This window comes from Zea mays, chromosome 10 (genome assembly GCF_902167145.1).
Source record: "Zea mays cultivar B73 chromosome 10, Zm-B73-REFERENCE-NAM-5.0, whole genome shotgun sequence".
Lineage (NCBI taxonomy): Eukaryota > Viridiplantae > Streptophyta > Magnoliopsida > Poales > Poaceae > Zea > Zea mays.
The window spans coordinates 118011178-118024367 of record NC_050105.1 but is presented as its reverse complement, the minus strand read 5'-3'; the positions used below and the strand labels follow the sequence as shown (position 1 = coordinate 118024367).

Below are 13190 nucleotides of genomic sequence, written 5' to 3'. Positions count from 1 at the left end.
TTGAAGCTGAAGAGAACATCAAGATGGTTCGAGAGAATCTGAAGATAGCGCAATCAAGGCAACGAAGCTATGCAGACACTAGAAGAAGAGAGCTGAGTTTCGAGGTTGGAGATTCTGTCTATCTGAAAGTGTCACCGATCAGAGGAGTCAGAAGGTTCGAAGTCAAAGGCAAGCTAGCACCCCGCTACATCGGTCCGTATCAGATTCTCGCAAGGCATGGAGAAGTGGCCTATCAGCTCAGCCTGCCAGAAAATTTGTCTGTTGTGCATGATGTCTTTCGTGTGTCTCAGTTGAAGAAGTGTTTGCGTGTGCCAGAAGAGCAGTTGCCAGTGGAAGGTCTGGAGGTCCAGGAGGACTTGACCTACACGGAGAAACCAACACAGATCCTTGAGACTGCAGACAGAGTCACCCGAAGGAAGACCATCAGAATGTGCAAAGTCAGATGGAATCACCACTCTGAGGAAGAAGCAACCTGGGAGCGTGAAGATGATCTGATGGCCAAATACCCTGAGCTTTTTGCTAGCCAACCTTGAATCTCGAGGGCGATATTCTTTTAAGCGGGATAGGTTTGTAACGCCCTGAATTTGGGGGTAGAATTTTTTCTTCTTTTCTCTCACCAAATTCGGGCGTTACTCCCTTTTCTCTTCCTGTTTCGCTCTTTCTTCCCAATTTCAAACCAGTATAGTGACAGGTGTCCGTGTCATGTATAAACCAAAACCTAAGTGTCGTGGGTGTTGCATCATGTCGAAGCGCATTTCTTTGTCTGATGTCGCGTGTTCGTCTTGTTCCGTCTCGGTTTTCAGTCCGTGATTGGAGTCTGTTTGATAGTCGTACGTGTCGTGGGTTTTGATCCGTGAAGTGGCCCGGCCCAACCCAGCCCAGCCCAGCCTGGCCCAGCCCGGCCCGCGCGCCCCCGGCGCCCCACACCCCCCATGCGCCCCCTCCTCCTCTCCCTCTCTCATTTAGAATTCCCGCGCAGCAACCTCTCTCTCCCATCTCTCTCTCTCTACCTCCTGTGGTGCCCTAGGTTTTGGAGACGGTGATCGCCGAAGTTGGATCCCGAGGTGAGCTCCCCTCCCCTCCCTTATCCTCTCTCTCTCCCCATCTCCCTCCTCTTCTCTCCCCCTGCGCGCGCCCTCTCTTCTTCCCCTGCGCGCGCGCCCCCGCCCCCTCCCTTGCCCGCGCGGCGCGGTGGCCCCGCCCTCCCCTGCTCGTGTGGCGGCGCGGCCCCCGCCCTCCCCTATCCGCGCGGCGCGGCGGCCTCGCCCTCCCCTGCCGGCGCGGCGGCGCGGCCCCGCCCTCCCCTGCTCGCCCGGTGCGGCCCCCCGGCGCGGCCCCCGGCGCAGCCCCCGGCGTGGCCTCTGCCCTGGCGCGGCGGCTCGGCCCCTGCGCGCGGCCCTTGGCCCCCTGCGCGCGGCCTCCCGGCCCCGGCGCGACTCGCGTAGCCTCGTTTACCCTCCCTAACGCGTTCCCGCGTGCGCAAACCCACGCGCGCGGTGATTATTTTTGGTTGTAGCTAATTTCAAACTCCGTTAGTTAGCGTGCTGCGTCGCGCGACAAATTTATCTAATTTCAGATCCTATGAACGTGTTGTGTCGTGCGCTTCGTCGCGCGACGATCCATTTTAATTTCAGGTTGTTTAATGTGTGACGTCGCGCGTGTAGTCACACGACGTTCCACTTTAAACTTAGTTCAGTTGACGTATGCTGTCGTGCGTTTCGTCGCGCGAAGCTTAACGTCTCTTTATAATTAATGCAAAGTGTCTCGTTGTGCGCTCGGTCGCGCGGCGAGTCGTTGATTTCCTTAATTCAATTTAAAGTGCTATGTCGCGCGTCTCGCCGCGCGACAATCCTTTTAATTTATCTTCAATCTCTTACAATGATTAGACATGAAACATGACTTTACTTTATGCTAAACGTAGTGTCCACATTAATGCCCTTCAATCGAACGAGTGGTTTAATTTATAATAATGTAACGCGATCGTTTCTCGACTGTCTTTTCCTCTTTCTCTCTTAACCGTAATTGCGAGCCCACGTGGAACGTCTGTTTATTTATTGCATCCTATTGTATGGTGTACTGTTCTTTTATACTAAATGTGTGGATGTATGTATGTTTGCGCTCGCATAGAGAACGATCCAGTTGAAGAGACCGAAGAACTCGCAGGAGAAGCCCCTGAGCAGCAGTCGGTTGGTGGAGGCAAGTGTCCCTTGACCTATCTCTGTCCTATACATTCTTTAATTCACCTCCCGCATTTCACAGTTATACCTAAGGATTGACTAGCTTTTGTTATCCATGTCCTTGTTTACCTATTTGGGTTGGATTATTATTACTTAGTCTTATGCTATTGCTCAACTCTAATCAATGAACATGATGAGAATTATCAATGATACGATGTTTTCCCTTCGTTTATTATGATGTTATACTTGTGGTCTTCAAGGGGGCTCGAGCGGTTTTTCGAGTGCCTCTCCGTAAGGACCTGTTTGTTGGATGACCGCCCGGGAAAACAGTGCAACCATGAGGGTGGAATGGGATGCCCTTAGCTGAATAGTTAGAGGAACCGGGGTATAGTTTGCTTAGCCGTCGTGCCGTTAATGGGGCTCGGTGTATGCGGCTCGCTCTGCCAAGCTTGGGTTCGCCCCTTGGGGAGGAGTGCGGTGCATTTAGGAAACCTAACGGGCGGCTACAGTCCCGGGGAATCTTTGTAAAGGCTACGTAGTGATACCATGCTAGGCCACCTAGGTAGTGGTCAATGGGGAGTAGCTCTCTCTGGGCAGAAAGGGAATCACGGCTTGTGGGTAAACTGCACAACCTCTGCAGAGTGTATGAAAACTGATATATCAGCCGTGCTCGTGGTTATGAGCGGCCAAGGGAGCTCCAGTGATTAGTGGTACTTGATCAGAGATGTTCGGTTTGCAGGTGACAATGAGATTGATGGTTCTTGGTTTTGACTCTAGAAATGGTAAGTGGTACTCTTTCCGTTTGGAAAGGAGTACGTTTGGGTTAATAACGTGGGTTAATTCTAAAACTTGGCTTTCTCTACTAGTAATAATAATCTGACCAACTAAAAGCAACTGCTTGACTTACCCCCACATAAAGCTAGTCCACTACAGCCAAACAGGATACTTGCTGAGTATGTTGATGTGTACTCACCCTTGCTCTACACACCAACCCCCCCATCCCCAGGTTGTCAGCATTGCAAAACTGCTCAGGAGAAGATGAAGCCGTGGAAGGAGACTTCCAGGAGTTCCAAGACTACGACGAGTTCTAGGTGTGGGTTAGCGGCAAACCCCTAGTCGGCTGCCTGTGAAGGCCGCGTTTATCTACGTTTCTTTTCCGCACTTTGATTATTGTAAAGACTATGTAGATGTCCCAGACATATGATGTAATCGACTATTATTCCCCTTTTAATACTATTTGAGCACTGTGTGATGATGTCCATGTTATGTAACTGCTGTGTACGTGAATTGCTGATCCTGACACGTACATGGTTCGCATTCGGTTTGCCTTCTAAAACCGGGTGTGACATGTACGGTCCTGGTGCACCGGACACTATCCATTGGCACACCGGACAGTCCGGTGCGCCAGACCAGGGCACCCTTCAGTTCCTTTGTTCCTTTGCTTTTGAACCCTAACTTTGATCTTTTATTGGTTTGTGTTGAACCTTTATGCACCTGTGGAATATATAATCTAGAGCAAACTAGTTAGTCCAATTATTTGTGTTGGGCATTCAACCACCAAAATTATTTATAGAAAAAGGTAAAACCCTATTTCCCTTTCAGTCTTCAACCTTATTTTGGCAAGATTGTTGGGTCCACGGAAAGAATATTGAAGACCTTGCTCCTCGACTGCTTGCAGTTGTGCCAAAAAAGATTAGGAACAACAGAACTGCGCTTGAGGCCTTGACAAACAGAAAATGGTTAATTGGTATTAAAGGGGCCTTGACAGTAGGTGTCTTTACCGACCTCCTTGGTCTTTGGGGTGAACTTCAAAGTATCCAGCTTCATCCAGACAAGGAGGACAAGCATATTTTCAGGTTTGCTACTGATGGAATTTATTCTGCTAAAGCAACTTATGATGGCCTCTTCATCGGGCCGACCATGGCTCAGTATTGGGAATTAATTTGGAAAACTTGGTCTCATCCCAAATGTAAATTCTTTATATGGCTTGCTGATCTTGGAAGATGCTGGACAACAGTCCGTCTGCAGAAGAGAGGCTTAAGCCATCCTGACAAATGTGTTCTGCGTGACCAAGATCAAGAAACCATAGACCACATTTTGGTGGGTTGTGTCTTTGCTAGGAGCTTTTGGTTTCAGCTGCTGGGACAGGTCAACCTATCTGGCTTTGCTCCTAAGGTGGGAGAAGCTAAAGCAATGGAATGGTGGAGCAGAAACAGTGAGTAGCTGCAGGGGATTGCTAAAAAGGGCTTAATTCCTTGATTACCCTTAGGCTTTGGACTCTCTGGAACCATAGAAATGGGTGCGTTTTTGACAGAGTTAAACCTAGTCTGTAGGGTGCTATTAGAAGAGCTGAACAAGAAATTATTATATGGAAGTTCGCGGGGGCCAAACACCTTGCCCTTATTACAACTCCCATTCCAGGTGCCCTTTAGGGATCTGGTAGAGAGTTCAGTTGCTAGCTTCATAAAGGAAGTTTTTTGAGCCTGGGGCTGGATGTGGACCATGTGGTGCCCTTTTTAGGTGGTCATCTTGTTTTGTTGTGGCCGGATGGCCCTGTTTTTTTTCTTCTTCTTTCTTTCTTTATTTCTTTTCTTTGATGTGGTTGTATTTGGTCTATTTTTAGACCCTTCTTCTTTTCTTAATTCAATGATACACAACTCTCCTGCGTGTTCGAAAAAAAGAATGAACTCAATGTCCTAGATTCTCAGAACTTTGATTGAAATCTTGCACACATAGCCCATTTATATACTTATGATCATGTCTCTTTCATTTGGTACAAATGCATATTTTCTTATTCTTCGTGTGCCAAGGCTAAGACTAACGTGCTTCAATGAGTATATCAATGATTAGTCTTAGATTGAAAGAGAAATGGAGTATTCGGCAAAGGCAAGGCTTCCACTACGACTATGTCGGTATCATTTATCCTTTGCCCTACTCATGAACTTTCATTCATATCTTTTTGGGAGAGAGTAATAGACCTCTAAGGTTTCTTCGTTTTTAGCGCTTAATGCCAAAGGGGAGAAATTAATAGGCCCAATGCAAAAGGACCGCACCATCACCCTGTTTTCTAAAAACTATTTAAAAAAGGGGGAGAGAATATTCAAACCACAAAAACCCTCTTGACAGCTAAGGGGAGAACTTCTTCAAGGGGAGCTTTTATTTAGCCAAAGGAAAAGCATTTGAAACAGGAGAAGAATTTTCAAAATCTTGAAAATGATTTTAGAAATCATATTCTTATACCATTGGCTATTTACAAAAGAATTTGAAAAGACTTTTTCAAAAGATTTGCAAAAACAAAACTAAGTGGTGCAAAAGTGGTCCAAAATGTTAAACTAGATCAAAGCAACCATGTATACTTAGAAATACTTTCAATTGGTTCAATTCAAAGTAACTCATGTACATCTGACAAATTACAAACTAGTTACATTTCTACACTTTGTATTTGCTTTGGTTTGTGTTGGCATCAATCACCAAAAAGGGGGAGATTGAAAGGAAAATGGCCTCAACATTTCCAGTAATCGATTTTGGTGTTTGACGTCCATCACAAACCATATGGGCTAACTAGTTTGTCTAGTGAATATTTTTATCAGGTGCATAAAGTACACATCAACATACAAAGAAAATTAGTTAGGGAATTCTACAAAGTTTAGAGCATACAAGTTAAGGTGCAGTCGGACACTGCTCGGTGTCCAAGCCGAAGCACCTCGCGAACTGGCCGCTCTCGGGTTTTCTTAGAGCCACTCCACTAAAATTCACCGAACTGTCCAGTGCACCACCAGACTGTCCGGTGAGCGATCGGAGCAACGGTCAACTTCGTCAACGGTCGACTGCAGTACAGTCTGACCGTCAGAAATTAGAGCCAGTCTGCAAAGTCAGAATGCACCGGACTGTCCGGTGCACCACCGGACTGTCCGGTGAGCCAATGGAGCAACGGTCAACTTCGCCAACGGTCGACTGCAGTAAAGTCTGACCGTCAGAAGTCAGAGCCAGTCTGTAAAGTCAGAACGCACTGGACTATCCAGTGCCGCAAGAAGATAGAAGAGTTCAACGGTCAACAGCTCCAAACCCCAACGGCCGGCTGATGTGGCACACACGGGACAGTGAACAGTGATGTGTCCGGCGCACCACCGGACTGTCCGGTGTGTCCATCGACAGCAAAGCCAGCCAATGGCTAAGAAGTGGTTGGAGGCTATAAATACCCCTCAACCATCTCCATCCAAGCCATCCAAACTTTCTAACCTTCACATTCAATACTAGAGCAAAGACATACACTTCAAGACACAATCAAAGGATCAAATCCTCTCCAAGTTCTAAAATTAAATCAAGTGCTTAGTGACTTGAGAGAGGGTGTTTTGTGTCTCTTTTGTTGCTTGGATTGCTTTCTTCTTCTCACTCTAATCTTCTAAGTGCTTTGTGAAGCTAACAAGAGACACCTAATTGTGTGGTGATCCTTGCGGGGTCTTAGTGACCCGTGTGATTAAGAAGAAGCACTCGACCGATCTAAGTGACAGATTGAGAGAGGGAAAGGGTTGTAATAGATCCGACCTTTGTGGCCTTCTCAACGGGGAGTAGGTTCCTTGGAACCGAATCTCGGGAAATAAATCACCGTGTTCATTTGTGTTGATCTTCACTCGATTTGTTTCTCCCCTCTCCTCTCTCTAAAGTTGCCTTGCTCATATTGTTTTGAGTTGGCTCCCAAAGTTATCCGCATTGATTGAGCAACTCATAGCAAGAGGAACTATCTTCCGCACTCCGAATTCAAGATTATTTATTTCTAAACCTACTCCGGGTGAAGTGCGAGTTCAAAGTTTATATTTTTCAGGTTTCGTCTATTCACCCCTTTAGGCGACTTTCAGCACTAGAGGAAAAACCACTTGCAGAGAGCAAAACACGACTCAAGCCTCGTGGTACATGATTCTCGGCTCCTAGTTCAATTTATGATTCATTTCGCCGCTTGATTCTCGGGTTTGATTGGTTGGAGCCACGAGAGCAGAGCGGTTCCATTATAAATTTCGAGAGGAGAGCAACTCTATTCCAGATTATGAGAGTGAAGTGGAATCGTTCAATTTTATGTTTAAGTCCACCACAACAAGAAAGAGAGAAGTGGAATGGTGAGATTCCACCAGTTTTTTTGGAGCAATCTCGTCCCAAACTTGATGATAATATTCCTGATTCAGAGTCGCTCACGCTCCAATCGCTCTGTTTGATCCATTCGCCCCATTCGCTCCCAACCAAGTATAGAAACCTCACCTTCCTCCCCAACCAAATGGAGGATACTCGATTATTCTCATCTAGGATTTTCGATTTCTTTCATCAAGAATTTAATTTTAAGTGGTGTCGAACACACCCATAATATATGATGAGCAAATTTAAAACGAGTGGCCATACTTGAGTTTGGAGACGGCTACAATGTGGGCGTGGCATGCCGTGGTGGACATGGAAACCGACCACTTGGATCAAGGATCGGGAGACGTCGATGTTAAATCAGTCATCTGGTGCCTGCCATGATATATACAACTCTTGAACTTCCACTTACCTACTACTACATACTCATCAGCTCATCTTTCCGCATGATCTGACCTTGCCATGCCTTTGAGTTCGCGGATGAAAAATGCGGCACGGAAGCATCATTGGGGATTGGATATGGCGATTTGCATTCTTTTATCTTGTCCAAAATAGTCTCGTTTGAAAAGAGCTCTAACTAACACTAAAACATTTGATGTTTTTTTGGAACTTGATATTTCTGCTCCATAAATCTGTGGATACATAGCTGTGGGTACATGAGGTTCCAGCTTCATTGTGAAGCTGTAGTTTATAACATGAATTTAAATAATTATATATATATATATATATTAGTCTAAATAATAAACGAAATTAGTTATCTAAATGTCTTTTAAAGGCTTACAACTCCAATTTTATGATTTTCTGAAGCATTTAACGATCTACTCCACCAAATTTTTTAGAGATGAAGCTATCCCAAACAATGCATTAAGCTGATTTTTTTCCTGTTCAATAAACAAAGGTGAAGCTCGGAGGAGTCGTGGGCTGACAATAAAAAATGTTGTTGTATGAATGAATTTTGTCGCGAAAATGTCTACATATCATCTTTCAGCTACTCCCCCTCGATTAATTAAAATTATAAGTGGTTTAAACCTTTTTAATATCCCTGTCCCAAAATATTCGTTATATAGTGTTGTTGGATTCCTATAATATTTTATATAGATACATTGTCATCCATTTGAATATAGGCACACAAAATATAGGGCTAAGACTGTTTGCAGCAACATTCTCTATATTCATCCCCTATATATGTCATTTACAGTCTGCTCTAAAAGATCATCTCCTCTATATCTTCTCTCTCTAACAATGTTCTTTATATCTCGTTATCTATACATAATTACATATATTATAAAAATATTATACTTTTAATTTTTGTATGTACGTATTTGTCATGCTCTCAGATGTATTATACATATTTTAGTTTTGCTAAATCTATTATTTAAAGTATTAAAGTGAATAGATGAGAAGAGAGAGAAACTCTCTATATATAGAGGATCTAACAACATCCTCTATATTTATAGGGTCGTTTAGAGGATGTTACTGTAAGCGTAGAGGACAAGAATCTTCTCTAAAATTTAAGGCAGACGAGGTTTTAGAGAACCGGTTGGAGAGTCTAAAAGGGACAGAGGGAGTATATAGATTTCATCATGTATCTAGACAATGTATCTATACAACATATGCTAGATACCTAGAAAAGCCAAAGCAGCTTACAATCTAGAATTATAACTCGGAATATAGAGATCATTTCTCAGGTCCAACCGAGATTTTTAGATTTTTTGTTTGTTTTGTGGTAGCTGGAGATGGCCAACATCGGGCCACAAATTGGCAGGCAGGATAGTACGTGATTTCATCAAAAAGCTTATGAGTGGGCATCCAGGCACTTCTCTCTCAGCGAGCACAAACCAACGTTCTTGTCGATTCTCTAAAGCAGCTGATACGAGAGCCACATCGCCTAAGCAAACAGGAGAAAATTATCACGAGCAATAGCAATTTGACACAGCGCCCAAGCTTTATCACTGGCCAATCCGTCCTTCTGCTGGCAGCAAATCAATCAATCAATTCACACGGATGGCACGAACGAAACATAAGAAACACTACTAACTAGCCAATGCACATCAATAGCTGGGTGTGGGCCCACCTGCGGGTGCATACACCACTGATAAAAAGCCTAAAACCATGGCCTCGAAGCAAAAGCATAGAATATCACAGGCCCTGAGCCCCGGACCTCTCCATAATGGCATAGAATATGCTGCTCCCACTGAAATCTGAAGCCCCGAAGAAGCTTAGCAGCTAAAGCCTGATCTCCAGTCACCATAGTGGTGGCGCAGCACTCTGCACTCCCAGCCATATGATCAGACCGGCCAATCATGTCCCTCTTCTTCTTCTTCTTTTTACAAAACCAACATTGAATGGTGATTCAGAAAAGGAACCCATAGCAGATAGCACCAGCTGGTATTTTCCATGGCACATTCCCCAGCAACAATTGGCACTGACACAGCAAGTAAAAAAAAAACTAGAAAACCTTCACATCTTTTTTTTCTCTAGCAACCAACAATGTACAAACCAGATTGGCAGTAAGATCTAATGCTCACAGTTTTTGTTTCTACTTTTTCTCAGCCTCCCTCTCATCATTTATGCAACGACTAAGAAGCAACCGAACATTCTAAAAATCATAATGAGTGACCAAACCTTCAGGTCTGAGCGGCACAAGGACAGAGCGAGCAGGCGCAGGCGCAGGCGCAGGCTCTGGCTCGGCAGCCCGGCTCGCCTCGGAGCAGCCGGAGGCCTTCTGCGGCACTCCGAACAGGGACTGCCGGCACGTCGGGCACGTCGACCGCGCCAGCAGCCACCGGTCGATGCACCTGACATGGAAGCCGTGGTTGCATTTGGGGAGGACCCTGACATGCTCCCCTGCCTCGAAGTCCGAGAGGCAGATCGCGCATGTCGGGTTGGCAGCATTGATCCTCAGCCCAGGCGAGTAGACCAGGACCGGCATGGCTCGGAGCGCCTTCCTCCTCAGCCCGCTCTGGACAAGCCGCGTCACCTGGTTCGGTTCAGGACCCACCACCACCCGGCTCGAGCACCGCAGCGCGCACCGGACGATGGAGTTGAGCCCGAGAGCGCAGATCAGCGCGCACAGGAGGACAGCCAGGATCATGACCACGTTCGCGTCGAAGTTGCTTCCGTCTGTGGCCGTGGCTCCATCTATTGGCTGGCTTGGACCAGAGGGATGCCCGGAGAAAGGGGTGTGCAGCAGTGTCCTTCTTGGGTACTCCATGTCCTTGTGCTGCAAAAAGCCCCAGCTTTATTCAGAGTCCTGTGGGTGCAAATCTGTAAGCTCTGCTAGTTGCGTAGGTATGTTCTTGTTTTTAGTCTGCCTCATGTAGAACCATAAACTGGTCTGTGCTCAAGTATTTATAGGCTCTTTGAGGCTGCAATAATACAGTACGCGGATTATTTTATTTGGTAATATGATATGCTGCCTCTTTCGCCCTTGTCCCTTTCGTCTCTGCCAGCCAATTGAGACAAAAAGCATTTGGCAAAGGTTGGAATGTGCACAAATGGAAGCTTCTTTGCTTGTGGCAAGTGGACTGCATCTCAGTGGTGTTTTTTTTTGGGAATCAGAGGGCCACACACAGCACAATCTCTTGTCTGCCTGATAATAATGTATAAGAAGTACATATGCAAAGCGTGGAGACTAGAACTCAGATTTGTCTGAGAAAATAAGAATGGCGATTTTTTAAAAAGGATAAACATATACTGACCATTTGTGCAGCTGCACCGGTTGCATCCTCTTCAAACCAGCTCTAAGGTTATGCTGGATGGCTGTAAATATTTCTTCTTCTTCTAGCCAGCTATAGGATCATCATGTGTGGCTGTAAACATTCTGGCTGGCTGCAGTCAGGTATTTGACCTCCGTTGGTGGATTCATGATTTCACAGGAACTGAGTCAGGTGCTGGCCCATGCAAAGCACACGTCATACTCACAATGCCTGCAAAGTGAAATGATGTGGCACCAAATGTTGTTCACTTTTTTGGCAATAAATTTATCTCTATAATATGCACCTATGCAGTCATACTTATCGAGCCAAGTAAAAGGGAAATAAATACCTATCCCTCGGTGCGATTCCTCTTTACTTTATGCAAACAAGACTCCTAACTGCAGAAAAAGAACATGCTGAATAAGTCGATCGTTTTGAATTAACTCGATCCATGTGTAAACTGATCGATGGCAACTTGGAATAAAATATATAGCCAAAGCCCACAGCGGCATTATTTAAACTATAGCTACAAGAAAGATAAGACTGCAGCTAATACTAAAAAAAAGTAAAAGGAATCATCTAGGCATAAACAAAAAGGAAATGGAGCAGCTCTATATTCGTTGCACACTCACAGAGCATATGTTTATCCTTTTATTGCTCTGAATTGATCCTGTCCACTTTGTGTGAACCATAGCCATCTAGCGAAATTGGAGTCTGATTTGTCAGCTTAAAACTGATTGGGCTATCAACAACATCCTAGTAGGTGGAGCACCCCTTGAATGAGTGGTTAGTCGACAAAAAGCAATTTAGGCACACAAAAGATATGTTAAACATGTTATCTCTGGAGCATTATATAAACTATTGAGTGTTGTTTCCTAAAAAAAAAGCTGAAAGCTTTTTTAATATGATGCCTACATACACAAGCTCAGCCGATAGCAAAGTCAATTACATATTGAGAACTCATTTGCTGGTGTAGCATGGAACGGATTGATCACAGTCACCAAGTTCCCAGGAAGGTTTTGACAGGCCACACGGTGGGGACGAGATTGCTTCTGTGTTCTTCGAACAGGAAAAACATTTTTGGACAAGGAATCTGGCATGGTTTCACGTTCCCAGGGACTATGGAGCTAATTTGTTAATATGATTTAACATATAACCACAGTACCCCCATTAAAAATGAAATTGAAGAAAGCACTTTTCTTTAGACAAGTGGACTTAATCACTTAAAACCTATGGTTGCTTTGATGAGGATTAAATAACATGGTGAAGCACTTTATTTCAATTTGAATCAATGGTTGTCACAAGTCACAACAGTTCTCTGACAAACATATAGCCTCTTATCAGTCATGATGCATTACTCTTGATTTCTAGTTGTATGCTCATGTGCAAAGATCAACACAAGCATATGAACTCTGTAAAATGTGAAAAATATAAAATTGTTCCTATTTCGGATATGCACAACGAACGCCTTGATCGAACCATTTGCCTAGTGCATCTACAGTGTGAAGTTGTAGACATCTATGTGTGAGTAATCAGTAATATGATTGTTCCAGGCTACACATAGTTAAGCTTATCTCAACCCATCACTTTCTGCTTTGGAACCTTAGATCTATCTAGTCACTCTTAAGTTACAAGCAGGGTTTAATACCTTATCCTAACTTAGTCAGCAGGAGAGATAGCATTCATTCAACAAAACGTGATTAAAGCAAACCAGGGAAAGAAATATAAAGGGGGGAGGGGGCAGACCTAGGCCAGAGGCTCCCACATGAGTAGGATCTGGAGAAGGGATAAACCGAGGCAAGTCTTCCCTCTATAAAATGTAAATGCAAAGATATTGCTTCGAACCCACAACTTGGTGACTCAGTGAGACAACTCTCACCACTACACCAGGTCTGTCCTTCAAACCAGAGAAATAAATAAAAACAAAACAAAAGGTTGACTACTGATCAGTGGTGCATCCAGATTACCCAATCGGGAAAAAAAACTCAAGAAAAACCTACATACATAGTTACAGGAATGCATCTGGCCATTTCTACCTTGCCTGCATTCTTGTGCAACATAGCCACAAAGATTAACAAGGTGAAAACCAAAACGATGAGATAAAATGACCTTGATATCTTTGCTTACCTACTAAATGATAGAGAATATAGGATAAGTTGGTCAGTGAGGGAAGAAAGAGAAAAGGGCGCAT

The 13190-nt window shown here is 44.6% G+C and overlaps 1 protein-coding gene across 1 annotated transcript; it reads right to left on the bottom strand.

Annotated features, from left to right (window-relative positions):
• Positions 1–9751: 9751 nt before the first annotated feature.
• On the bottom strand, positions 9752–12739 carry LOC114574133 (uncharacterized). The gene is made up of 4 exons (NM_001369646.1): positions 11632–12739; positions 11349–11397; positions 11003–11230; positions 9752–10524 (listed from the first exon to the last, which is right to left on the bottom strand). Exons 3-4 carry the CDS (start codon positions 11003–11005, stop codon positions 9901–9903), a joined length of 627 nt encoding a protein of 208 aa, NP_001356575.1. The 5' UTR covers positions 11006–11230; positions 11349–11397; positions 11632–12739; the 3' UTR covers positions 9752–9900.
• Between the last annotated feature and the right edge of the window lie 451 nt (positions 12740–13190).